The following is a 27,873-nucleotide window of genomic DNA, read 5'->3' as shown; positions in this document are numbered from 1 at the left end:
AAGCTCCATAATGTGAGTGTTTCTCCCATTAGCCATGCACAAATATTTGCCAGCATGGTGAGCAAGGAAGGAAAAGGTTTATGGGGGAGAATACTGCCAAATTTCCATTTCCTAAAGGCCATTTCCCTGGCAAATAAGAAAACAAAAATATAAAAATATCCCAAAAAACAAACCAAACAAAAAAAACCCAACAACTGCAAATTAATTAAAAAGCTGATAAATGGATAAATAGCCTGATCAAGCTAGAAAAAGATTTCATGTAATGCAGTGATGCTACTGCACATTCAGGTCACTATTACTGAGATTATGGAATGCTGGGGTAGCTTAGCTCGTAGCAAAAGCCACAAAGGGCAGAGTTTCTTTGCCTTCTGCACTCTCCAGTCCCTGCAGAGCAAACTCTGGATGAAATTTAACACACCAGCCATTCTTGTGGTGCAAACCACCTCAGTGAGAAGCAGAGATGTGACTTTTCTACCAGGGTCACTGCACAGAAAGCCTGAGCTGTACATCAGGGTCAAGCAGGGCACAGTAGCTCAGACACAGAAAAAAATGGTATTTACAGGTTATCAAAAGCAGCTAGAACATGACCCTACTTGGACACCTGGTCCAGAAGCCCTTTCTGGTGACAAGATGTGAAGGCTGCAAAGAGTAAGTGTGTAGCCTGACAAAATTCAAACAAGGGAAATCAAGGTCTTGCAATTACTAAGGAAATCCCATCCATTCCTGGTTTCCATTTACTGTACTATATATTCCCCAGTCTTTGTCCCCTTTATAATTTCAGATGACAAAAACAAAAGGCTTTTGACCACCTTTGCTTGATGAAAAGGCCCCAACTCAAGATTTTGTGGGGAAAAGCATCCCCAAGAACTGCAATTCCACAGCCAATGAGCTATTCATCAGGATAATTCTACAGAGTTCTTTTACTGTCTTCAACAGCTTCCTTGCTAGCAGACTAAAATTTTATTAAAGTACATTTCTAATCCTGCTCCTGCTGTATTTGAAGGTGTATATAAATGTCTTAGTAATCAGTTATCCTGTATTTAGAACATTAAATTGTTAACACATTTCTAATCACTGCCAAATAGGCAATGTGTTTTCTCTGGGCATAATTCCCAATTCCATTAAGGCACCCTTTACAAACAGTTGGCCTTAAAGTTATCTTAAAATCCCAGTTAAATTCATGTTTAAACTAAAACATACCAATATAATTTACTCCCACTTTAAGGCTCCTTGAAGCTGCCGAAGTTGTTAAAAGAGGAATATTCAGATCCATTAAAATCCCTGGTCTTTTAATAGTAGCATTTTTCATTCCACTCAAAACAATCTGAGTAGGTGCAATAATCCATCACTTGAGAAGAGAGGCCTCTTCAAGTGCAATAAACCTATTGACTTTGTTGCTGATGATTAAAAAAAGTGCTTAATAATCAAATCCAGATACACAGACAAAAGCCACATAACTATTTAAAGAGCCCATTGCCATGGCCCAACCCTGCAGGTAAATCCTCTCACAGTCCCTTGCTTCTATTGTCAACATGAGCAAGCAAACATCTTCAGTCCTCTGTAGATATGAAAGTGTGAATCAACACACGTAGCAAAGAGAAACCCTCTTAGTCATACGGTTTTAGTTAATCTGTAAAGGAGTGAAAAGAATTCTTGTACAGGACTGGCTGGAAGCCATTGGGTGGCTTGTGATCAACAGGAGTTTAGTGTAAATTATCCAACAACCCTTCCCCTAAGCCTTAAAGGCTGGTCAAGGAAGCCTTTCAAGTGTCCTTATAGTGACTAGCTGTTGTAGTTCCTGGATGTGCAGGCTGAAATGTCCAGTAATACAGCTGAGTAAGCCACAGGAAGGACACTTAGTATGGGCTACATGAGCATCTTCAAATAATCCGAGTGGAGGGGCATCAAAATACTGCAACTTCTGTATTTTACAAATAAGGAAGGCATGAAAGATTCAAGTGATATGATGTCCTAAGCTCCATCACCAACCAACCAAAACCCAGCCCTTGGAAACTGTTGTCCACTAGACACTGGAACAAGTGCACAACCTGTACAGCTTCTAGGCCTTCCTCTTCTTCTCTCTTAAGTCCCTCAAAGCTTTGGTATGGGAGAAAAAATTCTGTACATTTAGAAAATTCTTGGCTTTTTCTTTTCCATTGTCAGCTGGCATCACTGGCATATGTCAGTGCCTTTGGAAAAGTCATTCAGCCCTGCTACTTCAATGTCCCAGAGCATTTTGGGGTATAGACACTTTCCTATTGATAAGTGTGATGGTTAAGACATCATGAATAATGTTTTATAAATCCCACAATAAAAACAACTCCTTCCACAGGTACTATCAACAGGAAAGCACACTGTAATGGCCTTTATCAGTGGCCATCCCCAACTACAAAAAAAAAGAATCAAGTGAAAACACAATAAAACCCCCTCATATAAGTTAAGTTTTCAGGAATCATGTTCTTAGGGTCACTATAATACATAGGATGACAATTTTTTTGGTAAGAAAACCAAAATGAGAGTGAAGAGAAACTTAACACCAAAAAGCACAGCTGTGTGGATTTGAAAGTTTATTTTAAAATGTCAGAAATTCACAATACTCTTCAATCTTTGGGTCTGCAGATTTGTTACTTCGGATGTTAAGTAGAAAATATTCCATCCCAAGTTATTCACAAGCTCTAATTTCCTGCTTTTGGAGGTACAAGCCCATTCTCATTAAAGCAAGATGAAGCCTTTCTCACCCTGCCATGGCTGATAACTCTCTGTTAAAATTGCTCCTGATGCATGCTTGCCAAGCTCCAAAATTACTTTCTTTTTGCATCTGCAGATAATAGTATTTCACTAGCAGCAATCCCTAGCTAATTTCTGTGTTCACATTCAGGAGGAGAGAAGGAGACAACAAAAAATTACTCCCTGCCTGCCATGATCACATTCAATATTTTTGATAGACATGAGTTTTACTACCTAACTCTTAAAGATACAGGCAAATTATATTTTCAGTTTGTTGGAAAATACTGTATTTATAAGTTTGTTTTAGTTTTGAAAACTGGAAAGACCAAGTAATAGTGTTGAAATTAGGGTATGCAGTCCAAATTGAAAGCCAGGCAGATATACAGCTGCACTTCTACATAATACATGAGGAAACCTCCAGCTTTGCTTTTAAGCAACAAAGCTCTACATGCATTCCTATGTATTACTTCCAGTGTGTAAAGGTGTTCAAATGTATATTCAAGTGCATTGATTTCTCTGTTTCAGTGCTGTAATATCTCACTCTTAAAGCCTTTTCCTTTCAACTATTTTTCTCATCAGGATGATCTGGGTGAAGGTAAGGAGAAGATATCCATGTTCTTCCCTCGAGTTTATTGAGGGGGAAAGTCCAGAAAAGATGGTGACTTCTAAATTAATTTCTTCTGCTTTTGGCAGAGCTGGGGAATTGGTTATGAGAAGATGGCAGATGGAGGTCTGCTCAAACCACAGTACCTTATCACCTTCTGCAGTTTTCTCCTTGCTGATAATTTGTTCTAGGACTTTGAATTTGCTCTTAGCTGCACAAGCGGCTTTGCAGGGCACAAGTCACTGAGTGGACTCCTTTGAATTTCCCACAGTAGAACACATTAAAGTCTTTTTTAACCTACGTTTCTCATGCCTTTCTGAGCAAATCCCATTGAAGGAGGGATACGATGGGATCTGCCCTCCATCTCTGACACGTTCACAGAAGAATACAGTCAATGAGGAAATCTTTCATAAAGCATCCTCCTTACTACTATGTGATCAAATCAGCTGATGTGCTGACTGACCCAAACATCCTCAGGCAAAAAGGTCTGAGAGCATCAGCCTGTCACTGCTTAGAAATAACTCCAGATTTTGCAGTTTGGCTCTCCTAAGTAGGGGCACTGAAGTTAAAAACACAACTTTAAGCGGACACATAGGGATGTATCTCCAAGGAAAAAGCTGTGCATTTGTACTCTCTGTCACACGACACATCTGCTTTCTCCTGGTTCCACCTACTGGCTGAACTATTCAGGCAGCACAAGCAGATACCCCTGTAGAATCAACTCCAACACCACGTACCACCCTAAGTGTTCCATTAACCAATACAATTTATGCAAAAAGGCAGCCCAGAAGACACATATCCACCTCCAAAGAGTTGCAAACATCCTGGTACAAACGTAACAGAGCACAGTTCCAAGGAAACAGAGTGTCTGGAGCTTAGTAAAGAAATAAAAATTAAAAGCCAAAATGAAATGTAAATAATCTGTGAAACAAAGCCACATACCATCCCTCGATTTCATCTCTGAATATTGCTGCATATTTGCGTTATTCTTGTACCCAAACCAGATGGGTCGACAAAAAAGCCAGTTCTTACAGCAAGATCAGCAGTAATCAGAGCACTATTGGGACTTACTCACTGTTTTGCTCTTACTGTAAGTCTCCCTGAATGCTCATAAACTATCACAAGGTGACAAGTAAGCTAGCTTCAGGACAGAGATACAAATAAGATTCTGCAGGACATGTAGCAGTGAGAGAAAAATATGATTATTCAAGGTTCATTTTCTCCAGAAAGCTCATGAGCTTCTAGATACCTCATTAAAATTGACCCCAGACTTGAAATCTCTGGGATTTCAAGAACAATAACATATTGTAAGATAACAGACTCTGAACCCAGAAAATATAAGACAGCTTTATAAATGTTAGGTGTCAGTTAGATATACTCTCGCTGTGCACTGTAGGCTGACCGGAAAAGAATGTTCTGCATGAAGCATAATGTTCAATAGCCTAAGAAAATAAAATATCCACAGTGAGTCAACTGTTAATATTTCTGTGGAACTATGAGTGATGAACAATCAGCTTCCCATAACTTTATTTTGGGAAATGTATTTGTGGGAAGAACGTAGGCAGCGTTTCAGAATAATATTTTCTAACTCAGTTTAGACAATTATAGAGTTAAAGTTTACATACATTCACCTCCTTGCCAAAATATTGCTTATACTGGGAAACTCAGCATGGCCTCACATTTTCTTCACATTTTTCCACGTAGTGTTCAGAGGGAAAAAAACTTCCCTCTTGGAAAGCAACTTGATGTTTCATAAGTGTCATCCCAGTAAGAGGAGCACTCGCTTAGAATAGGGTGATCTAAAAATGTTTGGACATCATTGACACTGCCACCACAGACTCCACTTATCAGGGTATTAAACAGCTTTAAGTTTCTGTGCCCTAAGAATATTTTAATATCTGGCACTGCACATCTTCAATTTGTGCAGCTCATGAGCTCATCCAGCTCAAAACCAGCTTGAACTAGAGTTTAAAAAGTAATAGGGAACATCTGGAGCAGCAATGAGAAAAGTCTCCAGAAGGGACAAGCAGGCAGACTTCTGTTTAGGAAAGTGGAAAGAGCATTTGCACCATCCAAGGTCACAGGGTTACAAACCGTCCTGGAACTGTACAGAACAAGACACTGACATTTGAGCCATGAGCTGCTTTGGCAGAGGTTTTACTTCACAATTAGCCATGTTCTGCTTTCTGTCCTTTTATTCCATCAGGGACACTGTCCCAAGCTGGGCAAAAAAAAACCAAAACAGTAAGCAAAATTAAGAAGCTCCACTTATTTTATTATTTTTTTTCCCCCATGGCAAGACTAGCACAGGTTTCATGGTATTTTTTGAAATCTTCTTGGTTTTCCAGATTTTTCTAATAAAAATAGAAACTTGCATTTTTCAATAGAAACCATTTTCTGTTTCTGTTCCAATGCAGAGCATTTTGATTTAAAGAAACTGTTCATTGTGAATTTTCATTGTAAATTGTCATAGTTATTTAAGTTATCAAACCTGAAACAGTTTGCTTGACCGAAATCTCTACTTCCCTTGAGTTGCTCATGGACTGATAAGTTATGAATTCCCATTTCCTTTAAATCATACTTTTTGTCCCATGTCAATTTTCCAGAAAGAAAGAGAAGCTACTGCTGCTACTTTAATGGCCCCTTTGGAACACATGGCATGCATGGTTTCATCCAGAAAAACATAACTGCCATTTAATATAGTGTTGTATCATTATATCAAAGCCACCCCAAAACTCTCAATGAAAGATGAGTAGCAAAACTGCATTGCTGTCTCCCTGTGGTGATGTAAAAAGACAGAGGGAGCCTACAACTTGTCTGAATAAACAGCAACATTTCCAGTGAAAGAATCCATCATGAAAGAATATGTTTGCAGCAAGCATAGCATATTTTGGTAACTATTGCTTATACTATTTTATGAGATCTGTTAGAGAATGCAGATGGAAGACATGTAAGTCAGCAACACCCTTGGGACTGGCAGAAGATGCCAGAATTTTGCATGCTCTAGGAGGACCTGAAATTAAGTTGGATTCTGATTGCAGAACATTAGGAACCAGCTGGAAATGATGTATGTTATCTTACCCTTTGCCAGGCAAAATCATGGCAAAATTCTCCTGTAGCATTTAAAGTGACTTTGCTGTGTGTGTGTGTGCAGAGAGATTAGTAAAGCAGCATTTGTATGTTTGAAGCAAAGGCATCCAAACCAATGTCCATCACAGCATGGTCATCTGATGTGGATATAATCTGGCCATACTTCCATGAGGAAAGCAGCTTTTCTTCACAGAATCATGGAATACAAATGTTCAACCAGAGTCTAACTACTGCCTGAGGCTACTTTTTTTAGAGAAATAGATAAGGAACCCACCAAAACCCAGAGTGCAAGGGAGGTATCACCAGGCAGAATCTTACACTGAGCAGAAGAAAAGAATAATGGCAATACTGCAATTCCAGGTACCATCAGTGACAAGCCCCATCCATGTGATTGCTGTGTTGTGCTTGCAAGTCTTGTGCCTTGGTCTCCACCACTCTGTATGGCCCAGCTTAGTTCTACTGCATTTCTGGCTCTATCCTCTCCTTCACTTCCTACTACAGAGACATCTGATGGCACGAGAACATCATCTCTGCTTCAGCAGTGAGGACATGGAGCAATCAGATGTGACCCCTTCTTTCTTTCTCCTGAACTGTGACACTTATTCCTCTTCCCAGCCTAGTGCCAAAGCAGATCTACAGTAAATAGAGTTCACAAATGATGAGAGGACATTAGAGGAGATCTTTTGGTCCAAAAGGGGAGAAAGTATTGCCAGGAAGTTGGGAGGAGGATGAACCTGCAGGATTCATCACTGGATAAAATCTCCCTTGGCCAAGATCAAATCCCATTCAAACTAGACAGAATGGGAACAGCAGATTAAGTGAAGGTTGTGAGATGCAGAACGTCCCTTACAACCTCCAGAAACCTCACAGACCCTTGTTCAACACATATAGTAATATTGCTGTACTTGGAGACCTTGTGATACCTTCACATCTCTAGTGTGAAAAAATTCAGCTGACATCACACACCATGAGATCCCCTGAGAAAAACCAGATAACCTTCCAAAGATAGCAGACCAATTCTCATTGCATTGAACTTTTCATACCCAGAGACATCAGCAGAAGTCATCATCATCACTACATCACCAGTGCTCACTGCAGGCAGGTAGAAAGAAGTACATGACATATCAGATGGCAGAAAACTAGTTCCTGTGATTGGTACAGATGACATGGAGATACTGGTAATGTTTTGGGAAATATATAGAGTTTAGTTATCTATTATAAGGCTACCACAGTGTAAAGGAACCTCTGTATATGAAAATCAGTCCGGTTTTTAAGAATCTGGGACTTATTAGATGCGTGGTTTTGATTACATTAATTTTGACAGATAAAAGGAAGACTGAAGAGATGGCAAGAGCTGTTCCCCTCCTCATCAGCAACTGTGCACAGAGTGCAAAGTCTGACAGGAGAAAACTCTAGGGGGTAAAGAAAAAGTATTTATGGTGTTAAAAACTTCTTAAGTTAGGAATGTTAGTATTTAAATTAAGGAAAGGAAACAGGAGTTGAAGAGATGCATCCAAAGAGCAAGAGGTTGGACTGAAGTTCTGAACAAGTGCCAGGTATCTGGAAATCTCTGAAAACTGGACTGCAGGGATGCTAGGAGACATTGGAAACAAATGAGTGTTGTTACCACACCAAGGGTGCAGAAGCAAAAGAGACTCACAGAGTCAGAAGACACACCACAAAACCTGCCTGCAAGTTAAACTCTTCTGAAATAGTTAAGGCAGAGTGGGGCAAACCACAAACATGAAGCAACCAGAGTGCCCATGTTGTCACAAAGAGGAAAAGAGAACTGAATGTCTGCCTCCTCCCCCATCAGACTCTACAGGCATCTCTTCACAGCAGCAGCTGTGGGACTGAACCAGCTCCGTGGCCTATGCTACTTTTAACAGTCAAGTTTTATATCTTTGCTATTATGGAAATCCTTTCCATCTCTTTTAATATTCTTAACAATATTCCCAGTACATTTCTCTGAGTGCTATAAGCTAATTCCAAAAATAGATGCATATCCATCTTGCAGGTTCAGGGATCTGAGGGAAAGTACAAAGTGATACACATCACAGAGTAAATGCTGCTTTAAATAAATTCTTCAAGGAACTGAAGTCTTGGATCCCCTGGAGACAAATTATCTTCCTAATCTGTGTTCTTCTTAAAGCTTTTAACCATATCGCAGGGTACCAATGTCAAACAACTGCCTCTTAAAATCCTCACAATAGATTTAATTAGGTATTTGTAATCGTATTTTAGAATGTGATGAAAATGTGATGACCATGAGGAGGTGACGGGCTGCGTGGAGTGTCTGAGTCTGTCAGTCTTACAGGATGACAGTAAAGACAACATCTGTGTGCGCTGCGACCAGGTAAATTATTTGCTCAGCCTGGTTCCTCAGCTTAAGCAGGAAGTGGGAAGGTTAAGGATCATATGGGAATGTGAAAGGCAAATAGATTGGTGGAGCTACACCCTGCCATGCTTAGGGAAAAAGCAGCAGATGGTAGCTTCACAAGAGGCAGAAGATCCCCAGCCCTCTGGTCACCAGGAGGAAGGATGGAGACTAGGAAAGGACGGGGAGAATGGAAGCAAGTCCCTGCTAGGAGTAGAAGAAGAGTTTTCACTGGAGCCTCCCCACATTTCCAGGTGCCCTTACAGAACAGATACAGGGCTCTGGAGATAGGGGATCAGTCATACAATGATACTGAAGAAGCCCCATCCAGGGAGCTGCCAAAGCAGCCAGCTCGATGCAATAGGACTGCTTCTGAGAAACTGCCAAAGCAACCAGTTCCTCAGATTAAAACTGCTTCTGAGAAGAGCAAGAGGAGGGTGGTAGTGATAGGTGATACCATTCTGAAGGGAACTGAAGGTCCCACATGCCAGCCAGAACATTCCCACAGGGAAGTATGCTGCTTCCCTGGAGGCAGAGTAAGGGATATAAACAGGAAACTTCCTGGTCTGATAACGCCCTCAGACTATTATCCTCTTTTGATCTTTCAGGTAGGTAGTGATGAGGTGGAGAAAAGAGGTTTGAGAGTAATAAAGAAAGATTTTAGGGCATTGGGACGATGGGTGAATGGCTCAGGTGCACAAGTTGTGTTCTCCTCTGTCCCTACAGTCTTGGGGAATGATGAGTGGGTTGACAAGAAGACCTCACAGATCAATGCCTGGCTCCAAAACTCCTGCTACCACCAGGACTTTGGGTTTTTTGATCATGGTTTGGTTTATAAGACACTGGGCCTGCTGACATTGGTTGGGAAGACCCTGTCCCACAGGGGAAAAGGGTACTAGGGCAGGAATTAGCAGGACTCATTGATAGGGCTTTAAACTAGGTTGCAAGATATTAGGAAAAAGTTCGTCACTAGAAAGGTGGTGAGGAACTGGAATGAGTTGCCCAGGGAGGTTGTTGATGCCCCAGCCCTGGAGGTTTTTAAGGCCAAGTTGGACCAGGTTTTGTGCAACCTGGTGTAGTGGTAGGGTTCCCTGCACATGGCAGGGGGGTTGGAACCTGATGATCTTTGAGGTCCCTTCCAACCCTAATGATTCTGTGATTCTATTCGCTATGAGAAGGACCTCAAAAAGGAAACCTGAACTCTTTTGCAACAGTCTGAAGTCTAACAAAGAGAAGCAAGGAGCAGAATTCTCTTTTGACTCAAAAAAGCAAAAATCCACAGCACCAGTAAATTCAATAGAAATATATCTGCAAGCTCTGTTAAAGTTTAGATGCACAGAACATGTCTGGAAGAGACCCTGTGCCCATGTACACCAAGTGGACAGTGAGCCAGAAACATGGTGACCCATAAACTAGAGAAATGATGAATTGCTCATATTAGAAGTTAAAATGAGACCAACACAAACAAACTTGCCGAATTTATGGTGAGATCATTTTGCAGGAGTGTGGGGATTAGCTAGAGCTCTCCTTTTCCCAAGCTTTGCTGAGCTTATCTGCTCCAAATCCCTGGAATAAGCCCAACCTAATGGAAGGAATTTATTAGCTCATCATATGGAACAGAGACATTGCATGTATATAAAGACCCTTCACATAGATCATATTGGAGATCATGAGGACTAAAGCTATGAGGATGGAAGAAACCAGTAAACAAATCTGGAATTTGTTAACTTTTCTAGATGTTAGTCAAGACCCTGAAGTAGACTGGAGTACAGGTTTTGTAAGCAGAAAGAAGGAGACTGTAAATCAAGTGCACTTATTATACTCATCACAGGATATATCAGATCCAGGACACTTCTGTGCTGAGTTTTTTTATGATGTGTTACAAGAGACAAGCCTGCCCAAACAGTTTATAATCTACCAAAAGAAGAATGGTGGAATGAAACCTTCTTTTCCTCTAACATCTAGAAAACTGATATCTAGTGATATTCTTACCCAGCTCTTCAGCTCAATCTCAGCAGTAGTCACTTGTGCAATGCTGTACAGTTTCTGAGACAAAATGGTATGCAAAAGGACATCAGAAGCTCACAAGCTAATTGCTATATAGTATGAAACTAATCTCTTAAATCTGGCATCAATCTGAGATAAATGAGTTCTTCATAAAAGACTCTAAACTATCTGTGGGTCAGAAATCAAATTCATCTCTGCTTTCAGTCAAATGAAAAAATAATGAAGCTGTTCCAAAGAGGAACTTTTACATTATTAATAATTTTCTGAAGGCTATAATTAACTTCACCTGACCTACAGTCCCAATCAACCAACAAGCAAGCCAAACTCCACTTCTTTCTTAAGAAAGGAAAAAAAATAAATTGGTTTCAAGACAAGTCCATCAAGAGGGCACAGTTGAGGGTCAATTAAAAGCAGAAAAAGAACTTTTTCTTCTTAGTGGATGTAGGAGTTGCTCAATTATTACACAAACAAGAGGATATCTGATCAGCTTTCCTGTAGGAAATGAAAGAAAAGAGCCCTCTCAGAAGTAACCATCACTTTTGTTTATCTAGGAACATCACTGGAGAGAGGAGGAGAGTGTGAGGAAATCAGTTTTGATCAGGACCTGGAGTTGCCAAGGCAGCAGGACCTAGTTACAAACAAGACTTACTAAAAGAAGCCAATGGAAGCAGCTTTGTTTTTAACAGCTCTTGCTTAAGAGAGGGGAAGTTCATTTCTGATGCAGACCACATAGCCACATGGTTATTGCACATGGATTTATCTTGTTCAATTCCCATAGTCACTGCAAAGGATAAATGGCAGCCAGAGCAGTGTGACTAAAATATGATTGCCTTACAAGAATATTAATGCTAATGAAAGTCAGATGATTTGCACAGTCAAACCAATTTAGATCTAGTCACCAATGCATATGCACAATGGCTTCAAAAATGTTCCCGAGCAAATCACCAGTTCACTGTCCAGTGTTGCAAAAGATTGGAGATCTGGTTATAAGCAGCTACCACATATACAAGACAATGGATTGGTGGGATCTTTTGCACTGGTGAGACTGTGTGTAGAAAGCCCCATGCTCTTCAGCTTCCCCATGCAATGAGCTGTGGTCACAGCTGCTGGATGCAAACCCTGGACCTCTCTGCTGATGGCAGAAATCACTGCAGTGCCTATACAAGAGACTCAATTGCTTCTCAAGATAAAATGCCTATCTTCCAGGCTGCAAAAGGTGGAGAAGGGAAACTCTTAAGTTGAAGGTCTAGGGGATTACTTCAGTATTTGAACTCAGCTTTTAGCCTCTCTGTGTCTGCAGAACAGAGGTGGTAACGCTTCTCTTGGTACAAGAAACAAACCCTGAAACTTGTGAGCTGCCCAGACCATGGAGGAACATGCAGCTGCCATCAAGGGAGATCACAACCAGAAAATAAGGGCAAGAGAGATCCTAAGAGAGTTCCTCCATGAAGGTAACAGTATGGGTAGGGAGAAGCAGGAAAGCCAGATCTGCTAAAATGGCTGTAGACCTGTGGCTATACTGGTGATGTACCTGGGAAGAATGAATTTCTATAAATTCACCCACAAAAAAAGTCAGTATTCACATCTTGTAGCCTATGAGTTTTACTGAATATTTCAGAGGTGTCTGGAGAACTTCAAATGTAGGACACCACAGCTCAGCACCTTCAACCCATCTACTTTAAGAAAATACAAGGTTTCTCCATTTTGGTCATGGAGGAGGAACAGCTATCTGATGTCCAGCACATTCCTCAGCCTGGATATACTTGTAGCTCCACACCAGTAGTAGAGAGGTTACTCAGGATACCATAGCCAGGTTCAGCCAGGTCCCCGCTAATGTATGTGATACCACCAATGTTATCAATTAAGTAGTCATATAATGGTAGAATGAAAAAATACATGATGTGATGAAGGGTTTGAGCTGGTATGAAGAGCTGAAATTGGAGTGTAATTTATCCCAAGCTGATGTCCAGTAGACACTTTCTCATCTCGTGCAATACAAATTCTGTTTACAGTGTTTTGGTACATCAATCTTCTGCTGATGCCCTTGCCAGGGAATTTATTGATTGGATTTTAATTACCATTAAATACACTTAGAAGGTAGAATTACTTTCTCCTCACAAACACACCACCAGAGAGTGGAGGTTGCAAAGGAGAGAAGTGTTTTCCCCAAAAGCAAGAGGAAATCCTGTTCTTTTTGTATAAAGTGTTAAACCACAACAGCAAGTGAAATGTGTAGCAATGAGCAAAAAAACCCCCAAAAAGTAGGGGGGGGGGGGAAAGGCTGCTCTGGACATAAACAAGAGGGGAAGTTTGCTTTAAAGAGAGAAATTGGTGCTGTTGAAGCAACATGAAGTGTTAAACTGCTTGTTTACTGAGCCATTGAGTAGGAACCACACAGCTGTATCAACAGGAAAGTGGAATCTGGAGTTGAAGTGCATTTTTTAAATTTGTCCTTTTCTTCTTCAAATCTACCAAGGAGATTAACAGTTGAGATTTAATATCAAAAAAAAAAAGGAAAGAAAGATCTCAACTGTGCACATTCTGCAGCAACAAAGTACATAGAGGGATGATAACAGGCTCAAGAATGCTGGCAGACAGACAACATTTATCAGCAATAGCATCCACTTTCCAGGCCACCACGAAGAAATAAAGCCTATTTAAGGTTCAAGGAAGTCTCATACAATGAGAATTTACTGGCTTGAGGATGACTGCCAAGCCTTAAGTTAGAGCTGAATAAGAAGCAGCCAAATTGCTGTGAACCAGACCTCCCCTGACTATCCATCTCTCAACGTATACCCCACATTTCACCTGGTCTCCAGGTCACTTTCTCTCCCCTTCTCCTCTTAGCTGAATGACCCTATGAAGTTATGATTTCAATATCCTATTTCTCCATTTTTTCAGCCAAATTCACAGCCTCAGAGGAGTGTACAAGTCTCATTGGTTTCAATCTGGATTCAGACACAAAGTAGAGGAAAATAAAGATATATTAGAACACTGGTGTCAATCTGGTGTCAGGTTTCTGACCCTACACAGAGCTCCCATTAGCTTTCCTAGAAAACAGTGAATGCAGTATTTTAATTGTAGCACACAAGGGCTTTTCTTCCCCACCCTCCTCCCCTGCTTCTGTTACAAATCTATCTGTTAATGTACTGTGTAAGCCTGGGACAGTGTTCATTGTCTGAAACTCCTCTAGCTCATCAGAACAACAGAAAAAAGCAGGAAAATGCATTAGCTTTGTCAGAAGGTGAGGAAAAAAATGTGACTTTTGTTACTCACATGGCACTTGGAGTATCCTTCATAGTCAGCCTCTATTGAGAAAAACAAAACACGCTAACACGAGCAAGCAAACCTTTTACAAAGAGACTGATGCAAAATGAGAAGGAACAACATTATTGTTAGGGTTTTTGTTTTCCAAATACACTCATTTGGTAAGCCAGCAAGGAATAAGTTCAACTCTGCTACAAACTGCAGTGTGGTTGAGGGGAGTTTAGGGCTGACCCTTGGGGACCAGAGTCTCATATTCCACATTCATAGGGCCCACAACCATTAACTCCCCAAACTAAAAGGGAACAGATACTGGTCTGCCTTTTTTTTTAGTGGCTTTTCAGAAGAGGATACCTGGGTTTTTCACTCACTCTGCTACATTTTTGTCTTATGTTTCACCTCCAAGGGTGATTTAGATCTACAACTTTTTTTTTTTTTTTTAGGTGATTGACTAATCAGGGTAAATGTTGATCTGTCATTTAATGAAGCAGATCTTAGAAGCATAATAATCCATATAGCAGTCTGTCAAAAAAAAAAAAAATGAGTGAAAACTGTAGGGAGTGTACATACTTAAACTTTAAGAACATTAAAAGGAACTAAGATGACCACAAAATATAAGGAGATTAAAAGATACAGAAAAGCACTGGGGCTTTCCACAGACAGAGGCTGAAAATCCAGGGCAGTTGCTGGGAGGCAGCAGGTACATTTATAACATGAAGATCATTTGGAATGACTATTATTCAAATACCTCAATAGATTTCTTTGACATTAGTGAGAAGGGAATAAAATATTGGTTTTGGTCCAAAAGATTGCTTCTTCAGCACTGAAACAGGATTTGTGATGATGTTCCAATTCACAGACACTCTGAGATATTTTCTGCAGCTTTGAATTTAAGTAAAGTTTATTTTTAATAGTTTGGCTACTTTATATCATTCTGTAAAGAGAACCTTGTATTGAGATTCAAATTATTGACCTTGATGTTCTCTCACAATCATCAGGTTTTCTTGCCTTGTCATGGACAACTTCTCTACATCTTGTCTGTGTTGCTCTGGATTTCCATGGAGCACCCCATTTAAAATGCTACAGACCTGGCAGGGGAAAGATTCTTCTTTTGGCTGGTAGCTCATGGCTAGGAACATAATTCTTTCCCTTTCTGAAAATCAGCAAGGCTTGGCCCAGAATATTTGCCTTGCAAGACTTGGATAAAGATGATTAAGCCCTCCTGTAAGTTCACGTGGCCATTGCATTGCAACACAGGGCTGTAGAAGGCATTTGTCCATCTCCTACTCTGAAGCCTCACATCAAGAGGAGGTCATCTGAGGCTGTGGGTGCATAGATACCCAGGTCATTTGGTTAAACTCCCTTGGCCAGCCCCATGCTGCAGCCCCAGGAAGCTGTGTGTCCTTGATGCAGACATGGTAACAACATGGGCTTCTCTCACCCAAGTTTTGGCTGCTCATTGCAGTAGCTGAGTAAAGCATCAAGATGAAAGACAGCAGGACCACAGGGAGAAAAGACCTCCTGTGTAGTTCTCCCATGTGAGGCTCGAGAGATGGGCTGGTCCAAACAACTTCTCTGAGGGGCATTTGTTTTTTTAGCAAGAGCTGATACAGGGCAGCAGCCAGCAGAGTGATGGCTACAGACAGCAGCTTGTCCCATGTGCTATGAAAAAGAAGGAGAGGTTGGTGATGAGTCCTTGAACAGGAGGAACAGGCTGCACAGCTGGCCCAGAAATAGCAAAAAGAGCAAACTCAAGCAATGGGAAGGAGGAGGTTCAGAAGAGATTGGAGCCAGGTCTCAACCCACCCTGGCCTTTGCACTACAAATGTTATTCCAGACATGCTTGAAGCTCAGATCCTGTTTTAATATGTAACAGAAAGACCCCACAAGCATCTGTACCTTCCCTCCCACCCCCAGCAACAGCTGACACATTGCAAATAGGGAAGGAAGAGAGAGGCCAGTAGAATTGTCCTTGGTTTTTATAAAACTCTGGGGACAAAATCATTGCTTTCAAATTAAACACAGTGGAAACTACAAGAAAGGAAATGAGAACACCTCCCAGAACAAATTAATTAAGACAAAAGGAGTGAAGTTACTAGTATAGGAAAATGGTGTATTGTGCTGGGAATGGATCCTCCTGCCCTTGAAGTCAGTGGAAACAGAAGTGAAATTCAGGGCTTTGGTAAAAAAGATGCCAGAGAAGGAACCTAAAAAACCTGCTGCAAGCAGTAAATGTGAAGGCTGATACACACAGAGGTATCAGCAATCCAGATGGGAATGCACAGATGGCACTTGCACGAGCAAGCACAGCATGTCACGTTCTGCTTCTAGCCAGGATTGCTCATGGTGTAAAGGACCATCTTTCATGAAGATGAAATTATTGAATAACCCTGTTTTAATCTGGGGTGCAAAAGATGAAGTGACTGTCCCAAAGGAAGAAAGGATGTCTCCAGCAGAAACAAAACCAGCAGTCAGATTTCTTGTTTCTACACTGTAATCATACCATGATCCATCCTCCTACACACATCTAATAAACTAAGTTGTTTCATTCTTAACGGATGCAAAAAAAGAATCATTCTGCTGAGCCAGCTCTCAGATTCTGTCACTTGAGCTAAGTCTGTTCCTTAATGTTTTAATGCTCAACAGTCACATGCACTTGATGCCTGCACAATGGCAAAGACACTTTCATCTCTCCAACACTTTCAAAGCCAACAAATTAGTGGTGATCAGCAGTTTATAACTTGAGGTGTCCATGCAAAGTGATGAATGGGTCCTTCACGCATGTTTCATTCTTGTTTGCACACAGCCATGATACCTGCTGGGGCTCAGGTCTAAACCAAGCGGGTGATTTCCGATCCAGAGAACTGCTGACACCAGGAAGAGTATTAGATAGATAGATAGATAGATAGATAGATAGATAGATAGATAGATAGATAGATAGATAGATAGAACATTAAAAAAGGCCTCTTGCTCAGGCCAGGATATTGCTACAACTCCACCACTACCCACTGAAACAGAATTCTGCACCCTTGCACTGAAGTGCTTTGGCAGATCATAAGGAGAAAGATGCTTAGACTTCATGCCTATCAGCACCCACATGCCTCTCAAAAATATACAGCAAGTAAACACTACCATTACCCCATCCTAGACAACCCCAAACTGGAAACTGGCAACATCTCAGCCTTGCAACTGTTAATGCTGCTGTTTTCATAGGCAGAGGAAGACATCAGCTATATGCTTTGTCTCCAGGAAGATAGAGATTAATTTCTAGTTATATGGATACTGACATTTTTGCTTGTCTCTGAATAACTGGTGTTGGCTGCCTGTAGTCCACAGCCAGCCAAGCAGGAGTGGAGCTGTGCTGAGAGCCTACGCACAGGCTCAGGTTTGGTCTTTGAGATCCCAGACACGGGAGGGCAGTATTGGTGCACAAATGAGAAAGCTGTGGTGCTCCTCAGCAGTCCTGCTCAGCACCCTGCTTTTTCAGGGCATCCCCCTGGGCCAAAGCTGCTCCACAGACACCATTTGTTCCAGAAAAACCACATTTGGGAAGCACATGGAGAGAGAGTTGTTAAACCAAGAGATTTATGTCCACAGAGCTCCTGCTGTAGAGATAATTTTTCTAAACAAGCTTTCCTTGTATTTTACAGGGTGAACAATAAAAAGAGGATCAACACCTTCACAGTCAGATAGTCACATGGGAACGACCCAAATGCATTTCTTTAATGATTCCTCTATCAAATAGTACAATCACGGAAGATGCAGAGGTTTTAAAGGGGTCTCAACTGCACTGCTGTAATATCCATTTATTCTTCTATTCAAATACTCCAGCCTACCAGATGATGCTCTGGAAAGCATTATCACATTGAGAAGGGGCAGGGAGAAACAGTAAAAAATACACCACAAACATCTCAAGTGCAAACTGCCTGCCTGCACGATGCATATGGAATAACTGACACAAAACAAAAATACAGGGTGGATGTGGGTATATGTATATATAGATAGATAGATATGTAAACTACAGAGAATTAAGCACATTATCTAAAGGAGCAGAAGCATCTTATCTGAGCCTGAAACCAGCCCCATAACACATTGTTCCGCAGCAAGCTCAGGAGCTCATCCACACACAGGCAGTTTTGGTGGGGGAGGAATTCACCCACCTGCACCAGCACAATCACACCACCTCTTTGGCCAAACCAAATGCACTGAGGAAGCTTAGGACAGGATTTGTAGTAAAATATGGAAAAACAAGTCAAGTGACCCCCCAGAAATCCACTGCCTCGTAGACATCAGTTTGCAGCTGCTCTTACTCACATGTACTTCAAAAAATTATTTTAAAAACTATTTAAAAGTGATTTTTTAAGTGTACACTTAGCTCTCTAATAAAACAGTGAAAATTAATTTGTGAATGATCTCTATAAACCAAGTGCAGTGTTGAATAGCAGGGATGTTTATATATTCATAACTACTGCAATTTCAATATCTAGGGTCAAATGTGGAAGACAAACTCACAGAGAGAAGCTAAGAAAATTAGCCCTCATTCTCTTGCATCAATGTAAACCAGCCCACACACAGATGTTGTGGGTATGACCTAGTCCTCCAAGACCAAGAACCAGCAGGAAATACTGCCGGCAGTGCTTACAAATAAATCACCTGCTGAATAGCCAAACTAGTTAATGGAACATGGATATTTTCCTAATTAATTTTCCACCCTTTTTTCCTCATAAAAATGTAACCAGAGAGTTTTATAGTGTAATCCACTTGCAGATTTGCAGCACTGGCTGCCGTTTTTGTGGTTTGGTCCTTCCTTGCTAAACAGCTAAAATGACCCAGCTGTTACTCTAAAACCAGGGAATTAGTAGCCTGTGGGCAGCCAAGTACATGTGCCAGCCATTCAGAGGAGGACTTAATTTCCCCCATATGGATTTCGATGTCTAAGTCTTCTTATCAGCCCAGATACGGAAGGTTCCCTTTGTCAGAGCAGATATAAGCTGATGATCATAAATGTGACACATCCAGAAGTATTGTGGTGGATTTCAAAATGCACAAAGGAAGATTCACAAGTCCAAAAAAACACAGATGCAGAGTGATCTTTTGCATCACAAATGCTAAGGACACTATTTTTCAGGCATGGCAGTGACAATGACATAAGTATTTAGAGGATAGTCAGAAGATGCATTAAGAGAGTGATGGCACTTTTGGGGAAGTTACCAGTTTCCTCAGAGCCCTGGTACGTTAGCTGTCTGCCCAGTGCAAGAAGGCTGGCCCCTTCATGGAGTAAAACAAGTTCACCTGTGCCACTGCTTCAGATGATCGGTGTTGTCCCCGAAAGGCACTGAACTGGATTTCAGTTAAGCTATGCTCCCTTCTTTCCTGTATAATCATCCCATCACAGGCCAAGCATTTACATATGAAGATGAGGAAACCTCATCAGGAAAAAGATACTATCCCTCACTCAACTCTCTCATGTTACTGGAAAAGCTTTGGTAAGAAAACACCAAAAATGAAAGCAAGATAGTAGTCTGGGAAGCTGGTAGAGCATGGAAAGGAATTGAAACTTTTAAACTACACAGAAATTAATATTTGAGTTGCATTTATAAATTCTATAAAGTGGAAAGTGCTACCATGCACATGTAGCTAAAAAAAATTGCTAAAATAAAAACAATAATAATAATGATGATAATAAAATCCCTGAGTCATCCAGAGCAATTTTGATTGAAGTTTTTAAGTCCAGGTAGGTTATGCTGTTCTTGGTGGCAAGTGGCAAGTTTTGTGTCAGGTGCACAGAATTACAAAATTGCTTGTGACTATGGACTTTACTGTGTTCTTTCCATTATATACAGACACACCATAAAGTAGTTCCATATTTCTAAATCTAATGCATTGATTATCTCAGGCAAAGCTGGACAGTTGCATGCTGGAGATGTAATAATAAAAGCAATGTTTTATATCCACCTGAAAGCCTTGAACTGGAGATTCTTTCAGTATGCTAGAAAGGAAAAGGATGGGTTCACCTTCAGCTGAGTTGAAGGAGTTAAATTTCAGCTCTAGGAAAAAGGTACAAAACCAAATCATTACAAATTTGTGAGTTCTGCACATCTGAGTGTCAATTAAATGCTGGACCAAGGGACCTTGCTATGCTGCCTTATGACCAAGCATGAGACATTTTTTTCTTATAACTCCTTCTGAATCCGCATAGCAAACTCTTAGGAGAAGGCTCTTTTGCAAGGCTGGAATTGCTCCATAACAGCAAAGACCTAACTGCACATGTGTCCAGCAACATCAGGAACTAGGTGATTCACAACCCTCCATGGATGATGCATGAGCCCACAATTATATCTGAAAATACCTCTCAGGTTTCCCCTTGGACTCATTGCACGCCATCGTGGAGTTCATGAAACTTGGCCTTCTGACTTGCTCATCTCTCATTTGCTTTATAGGTTAAGTAGAATGACAGACCCAGACTAATAAACCAGAAGAACAACGTGGGAGCTTTTGAGAAAGAGAAGAGAAACACAGAGATGACCACACAGTCCTGGAATGCATTACCAACACAAGTATTAGAAATACATTATTTAATTTGTGCTGCAAAGCTTAGCTTAAAAGTGTTATCTTCTTCCACAGATATTTCAGCCAAAAGGTTCTCCTTTTCTTTCCCCATCCACAAGAAGAATTACTTGTGAATCAGAGCCAGCTGTTGGCACCCACAGAGGCCAAAGTGCCTTTTCTCCCTTATGTTTTCCCACACCTAGCCCAGATGCAAGGATCAGAAGTCAAAGCCCAGCAGCAATCTATTTTAGAAGGCACAAGGGATTAAGAGGACTCCAGAAGCTTCACCCAGGATGCCAGAACAAGCAGCAGCCAAGAGGGAAAAATGAAAAGTTTCAGTATGGATACAATAAATGAGGCACCAGTGGAGGTATCTCCCTGAGCTGGAAGCCACCAGGGTGTAGAAGAACCAGTGATCCTCACTTACAGCTAGAAAACCCAGAGCAGCACTGGGAGAACATCTGCAAAAAGCTGCTAAAGCAGCTGAGTCCCTTGACCCAGGAACACATTTGTAAAAATAAAGCCCTGTGATCCCCCCACCAACTTGCAGCAAGTGGGGGCTGAAGGTAACTCATCTCAGGTTGCAGCAAACCCTGAGTGGGACAAAACTTGGAAAAAAGAGTGACGGGGAAATTGGGTGCTGTAAGCCCAGTCCAAGAATTGGATCTGAATTCTTGGTGGACAACAGAAGACAGAAAGAAAAAAAAAAAAGGTAGATTTTGGGCCCATCACTGCCAAGCTGACAGCTGTCAAAGTTTCTATTTAACAGAAAAATCTGCTTTTAGCATAATCACCCTAAGAATGGGGTTGGTTGAACTATATTATAAGACAACAAAAGAGGAATCTTAATCCAGGATGCCTACGTGCACCTCCTGATGACAAACTTAAATCTGAAAGAGTGAGGAAACCTTGCCCTGCTTTCTGGTCAACAAAGTGAGACACTGCTAGACTTGACACTCAAATGTATCTTCAGTTGAAGTTGTGGATGTTCAGCTTTTGCCAGGCCACAGTTGCCAATGTTCACACACATGATACCATTTCTCTCTCTCTTTTTTTAAACAGCTTCATTTCCACTTGTGCATGACAGCCAGGACTGTCCAGACAGGAATGCTCAAGATCTCTCTGGGACACTGAAGTCATCCAAAAAGAGCAGTTCTCAGTAAGCTGAGCACTGGCAAGATGCTAAATCAACTCTTAACATCCCAACGTGGGAGCCCAAAGCTTCGGAAGAAATAAAACAAATGTCTCTTACAGGTGTGGAGGACTTCTGATATTTTTGACCAGTGCCTTTTCCTAGCACCTGGGGAAGGCAGGAGAAGCTACAGATGCACAACTCTTTCAAAGGACACTCAGCAGAATCGTATACAGCTCATGTTTTTGTGAAAACTCACAGGTATCATTTTTAACTAATGCCTTTCCCTGGAGAAGCCCCACCCTGCAGGCAGGACTGCTGCAGTGTGAAATGGGGACAGGTCCTGCCCAAAGGGTCACAAACAGGCAGTGACACAACTTTGAGAGAGGTGAGGAAGACAGTTGCTGTCCCCAGCTCTGTCTTGGTTAATGCTGGCAAAGAGACTGTCACACACTGGCAGCTAATAATGCCTATACCAAAATTTGGACACTGATAGGAGAATTTATTAAGAAAATACATAGAAGCCTGCTACCCTCAGAAAAAAAAAGAAAAGAAAAAAAAAAACAAAAACAAAAACCAAAACACACCACAACAACAAACAACCTGTGTGTGTCTGTGTATTTAGGAGGCATCTTTGCTTCATCAGAAACAGACTGGGGACTGAACCTCTGATCCATCTGAAGCACATTCAGTGCTACCTTCAGGATGTTGCCTTGGCAAAGACTTCATTCTGCTAGTGGATTTGTGAGGGGGGACTGCCAAATAAAACACCAGTTTTGGGAAAGTCCCATTTATGATGCAGCCACACCCATGGAGATTATGTCTACCAGCTTTGAGCCACAAGATACTCATCTGCATAGCTCAATCTTCAGCTGCTATAACCAGAGTGATTTTAATTGGCGTCTACAGTTTACAGAAGTGTAAGACAGGAGCCCCTCTAAAGAGAAGAGTATTAAGCCTGTCACTGGTAACCAGATGCTGTCAAGCAGCAGGGAATGGTGCAAAAGGTTAGGGGGACAAGACATACCAGTTTTGAAACCATGCTCCCTTAGATTATCTATGCATCATTACCTATGCTGTAGCCTGTAGCTTTCTGATATTAAGCACTGGAGAGCTATGGGATTTTTGCAGGCAAGAATAAAGATGTCTGGAACCTTTAGTATATATGAGCTGCTGGCAAAACAAATAGGTAATTGAATAAATCAATCTGTAGTTGCTTTTGTTGTTTTGTTTTGGTTTTTTTGATTCAAGTTTGGTCAGAATGTGGTTTCATCTGGAAGACCCCAAAGAAATGTAACGATTCTTTCCTGCCACCAAATCCAAACATTTTACAAATAAAATTATTGACCTCACATCAGTGTCAATAAATCTTTTACAAAGGAGAAAGAAAAACTGCACATTACAGTTCTCTAACCACTTTCCACACAGCCTGAGGCAGCCCTGAACTTGGGTCATTATCAGTGAGTATCTAGTTAAAACAACACTGGGAAAGGAGATGGTGCCTGTATAAAACTGTCTGTGAACTGAAAAAACTGGAAAAGAAAGCTGAAAGTTTTAAACTGAAAGAAGAGAGATTTAGGTTAAAGACCAGGTGGAATTCTTCAGTGTAAGGGTGGTGAGACACTGGAACAGGCTGCCAGAGATGCTGTGGGGGGTCTATTCATGGACGTGTTCAAGAGCAGGTTGGATGGGGCTCTGAGCAGCCTGTTCTAGTGGGAGGTGTCCCTGCCCATGCAGGGGAGTTGGAACTCGATGATCTTTAAGATCCCTTCCAACTCCAAACATTCTGTGATTCTGAAACATCTCCCTGCTTCCTTCCTCCCATTATAGCCATAAGCCTGATGTTTATGTACTGTGACTGCTACCACACTGAATTAAGTGTCAATATCTGCCTACTAGTTGATGTTGTTTTGCTCTTTGACCTGTTCCTTACCAACACCATTAAGGAAAATTTTGCAGGTTTGCATTCACCTCTTATCCACACACCACCCATTACTCTATGTTAAATGTTCTAGAAACCTCCAGTGCTGTTCTTTTTCCTATATAATCTCCTTTACTAGTTTTCTACAAAGTGCAGAATTGCTTCCCTAACCATCACCCCTGTTTGGGATGTTATGTCCCATTTAAACAAGAAATCTCATCTCTTCTGAGCCATCAGGACCAGAAGCTGAAGGAACTGTCTCTGATTCCTCCATTTGCAGCACTGAAAGGGCACAACACATCCAGCCTTAAAGTCCTTGCTGCAGAAATGACTCAGGCACTGAGGAATCTCAGCCTAGTTGGTGGGACTTGGTTTCCCATGGCATCTACCCTTGTATCTATGTAAAAAAAAACAACTTTGAAGAAACGTTTTAAGAACTTATTCTTAACATTCAAACTATGCTCAACAATTTTTCTCCTCCCAAGCCCATCACCTGTGTAGTTATGCCCTAACAGAAAGCCTTGTTGACAAGTGTTTAGAAGCCAAATAATTGCCTGTAGCTTAATATACTACTGGGGGATGGTGGATGTTCCCACAGAACTGCCTTCTGAAATGCCCTTTGAGACCTGCTTGACCTTCCTGTATCAACTCCTCTGCCTTACTCCGTGGAACAAGTATATGTCCTCTTTCCCAGTGGAGAACCTTTTCCTGTCTATTTCTTATGAGAAAAGTGATGAGTCCCCAGGGAGATCACAAGGCTTTGCCTGTGCACAGTGACCCACCTGATGATACCACTCCATGGATGCCTCTGCAGTGTTTGAAAGATCTTTGTTACTGCTATGATAGTAGACAGTGAGGTGGGGCAGTGTCAGAGCTCTGTCAACATTCATCTTTTATGACCTATGTGATTTGCTGAGACTTGAGACGAAGATGATATGGGGATTGGAGCATCTCTCTTACGGGAAAAGGTTGAAAGAGCTGGGACTCTTTAGCCTGGAGATGAGAAGGCTGAGGGGAGACCTTATCAATGTATAGAAGTATCTAAAGGGTGGGTGCAGGCTCTTCTCAGTAGTTCCCAGTATTAGAACAAGGGGCAACGGGTACAGGTTGGAACATAGGAAGTTCCATTTAAACATAAGAAAAAAACTTGCTTACAATGACAGTGACAAGACACTGGAACAGGCTGCTCAGGGGGGCTGTGGAGTCTCCATCTCTGGAGATATTAAAAACCTGCTTGGATGCAGTTCTGTGTTAAGTGCCCTAGGTTATCATACTTCAGTGGGAGAGTTGGGCTAGATGATCTCTAGAGGTCCCTTCCAACTCTAACATTTCTGTGATATCTCTCACGAGCAGGGTGGCCATGCCAGCTAAATATTCACAATATCCCACACCAATTGCAATATCCCTTGTTCCTTTGGACATAGTCCCCTTTAGCAGACCAAACTAAGCCTGCTCTTCTCACAAAAGTCCTTCAAGTATTATATAGGCTAAGGCTGCCTCCCAGTTGCTCTCTCCAGCCCCTCTTGTCCCTCCATGCTATACACTCTGCTCATCCCAATTCCCTCACTCCCTTATGGCTGCCAGACAGAAATCTACCCTTTGTCAGGCTACCAGCTCCCCAACCCCATCGTAGTTTGGGTGTGGAGAAGACCCACAGAAAGCCAGTTCTCAATGGTTTCTAAGCACAACTTTCTAAGGTCCAACTTTGCAGGTGTGTTCAGGTGACAGTGTCCCTGGGATGCTCCAGAGAGGCACAGCTTCACCTGCTCCATTCCATGAAGAGCTTGAGCTGAAACAGCCAAGACCCAGGACTCTTTTTAGGCTTATTTTATACTCTTCCAAACACTTTTAAAGATACTCTTTAGACCAAACATACTGCCAGCAATATCTGGATTGCCCTTACCCCCCAGCAGCCCATGCGTCTGCATGCACACCCACATCTTTTGATGCTACAGCAGCTTTTTTTTACCAACACCTTTGATATCAAGGGAACCCAGGACAAGCACTGCAAAATTTACAAGGCTCATACACATCTCCTCTAATAGCACAGTCGAGGGGGGGGGGGGGGGTGTGCTCCCTACCTCTGTGTGACTTTTTTAGTTGCTCAACAAAAATCAACTGAGGTAAAAATCAGCTTTCCTCAGAGAGCTGGAGAGGTGCATCTTGTTTGTTTGTTGTCAGTTTTGTGGTCTGCTTTGTGTTGCATTTTGTTTCTATCAGTCCATCTCCACATTCACGCAGGACTTATCGCTTCGCCATCTCCTTTCACGCAGGTGTGTCTGGTGAACCACACCACGAGTGCTGCTTTCTTGCTGTAAAGTCCTGCTTTATCTCGCTACACACAAGCCAACCCCTGTTGCCAGCAGCCCTGCAAAGCAGAGCTCTGCACAGCAGCTGATGTTACCCCCTCCGAGCAGCAGCGATGCTCAGGCACAGCTCACACGTGGCTGGCTCAGGGAGTGTCCCAGCCTCAAGCCGGGCAGATCCCTCGCATCCACCCTCCGCACCTCTCTCTTGGGATCCCAAGGGCTCCCTGAGCCCGGAATCTAGAGTTTCCACCAGGGAGGAGGATGGGGATGAGAGACACCGCAAGACCCGGCACTGTCGCTCGGTCGCTCTCCCCCTGGGGACAGTCACCCACCCCCGCCTCCCTGCCGGGATGCTCACCCTCCGAACCACAACAGCTCCCAACAACCAGCTCTCTCCCCCGGGGGCTGGGAACAAATTGCAGGCACGCATCCGGGAAAAGAAAAGCAAAACGCAAACACCTTCTGACACGAGCGGCTTTCCCGACAGGTTTTTCCAAAGAGAAGGGGAAGGAAAGCAACTGCCTGCGTGAACGGGGCAGCTACGGAGATGGGGAGAGAGGGAAAGAAACCCCCCCTCCTCTGCCGACCCCGAGCAGTGGCCTGGGGAGAGCGCTCTGTGGCACCGCCGGCCCCGGCCCCAAACCTGTACCTGCCCCGCACCTGTACTTGCCCCTCACCTGTACCTGCCCCGCACCTGTACGGGCCCGGGACTGCTCTGTACAGGGCCCTTTCGGGCACCCCCGCCCGGGGGGGGGGACCTGCCCTTTCCCCTCCAACCCACTCCGCACACAGCATCAGCCTGGCTGCTTCGGGCAGGAACGGCTGATCTTTTCCCTCCGTCATTTGCTCCACAGTACAAATAGCAGCAATAAAAGTAAAAACAAAACTAAAACCCCCAAACAAATATGCCCCCCCTAAAAAAAAAAAAAAAAAAAAAAAAAAGCGGGGGGGGAAAAGCAAAACAAAAATAAAAACCAAACCACAAAAGCTCCACAAACTACGTTACAGTTTTCTGTGCAGATCCACGTGGATGCTGAGCAGAGATGGACTCAACTCAGAGACACTTCTGCAGCCTTACCTTTATCCTGTCCTTCTCTTTCCTTTTTCTCCACAGCTCACCTTTCCCTCCACCCTCTCACATCTCCCACTCCCCAGATCCCACCAGTGCCCACCTGCCCACATGCACCAACTCGGCTCTCCCATCCCACTGTGCATGAAACCCAAGTGTATTTGCAGGAGTCTCTCCTGCAGTTTCCAAACTCACCTGCAAAATGCTGCTTGTTGCTAGAATCCAGGGCAAAAGCCACCTCATCCCTGGAAGCCGGGATTAAATACATTGATTGAACCCAGATTTAGAGCCGTTTTGAACAAAAACACCACTTTGGGGAAGGCAGAGCAATCCTGAACTGGCAACCTAGCCTAGGCACTCTGCCTTTTTCTCTTGGCTCTTTGGGGACTTTATTAAAGACAGATCTGACGTCAGGGTGAAGGACAAGCCCTGCATTTTTCCTCTGGAGAAACTTTTCCTGCCTTCACTTCTTCATTTTTTGTGTGTGGTGTTGTCCCACCTCCTGCATTTCAGTGTATCGCCGTTAGCCAAAGGGCTCTTAAAGGGAAAGCTGCAGCTCCCTGGTCCATCGTGCCGCAGTTTTAGTCTGCACCGACATGCTCAGAGCTTGTCCCTCTCGTTGCTCATGGCATTCGGACTCGTGCAACTTAGCTAGGACGGCATGAAACGTTCGATCTGGCTTCACTGATTGTGATGAATGACCTCACATGTATACAAACAGGTTTGATTTGTTTCATCTTATAAAAAGGGTGGCTGCATGTGGATCTTAGTCTTGCCAGAGCTCCCTGCGGGAGGCAGGTTGCCGGCTCCCTCGGCACCCCCTT

The 27,873-nt window shown here is 42.4% G+C and overlaps 1 protein-coding gene across 1 annotated transcript in view; it reads right to left on the bottom strand.

Moving 5' to 3' along the window:
- Positions 1–27,452, bottom strand: part of CCN4 (cellular communication network factor 4) — a 35,829-nt gene extending 8,377 nt beyond the window's left edge. Inside the window, exon 1 of the mRNA XM_051612267.1 lies at positions 27,245–27,452. Coding sequence (XP_051468227.1) covers positions 27,245–27,292 — 48 coding nt within the window. The 5' untranslated portion in view covers positions 27,293–27,452. The remainder of the gene's footprint in view (positions 1–27,244) is intronic.
- Between the last annotated feature and the right edge of the window lie 421 nt (positions 27,453–27,873).

The sequence above is a fragment of the Apus apus genome, chromosome 2, assembly GCF_020740795.1.
Source record: "Apus apus isolate bApuApu2 chromosome 2, bApuApu2.pri.cur, whole genome shotgun sequence".
NCBI lineage: Eukaryota > Metazoa > Chordata > Aves > Apodiformes > Apodidae > Apus > Apus apus.
The sequence above is the reverse complement of the archived record's forward strand: the minus strand, read 5'-3'. Positions and strand labels throughout refer to the sequence as shown.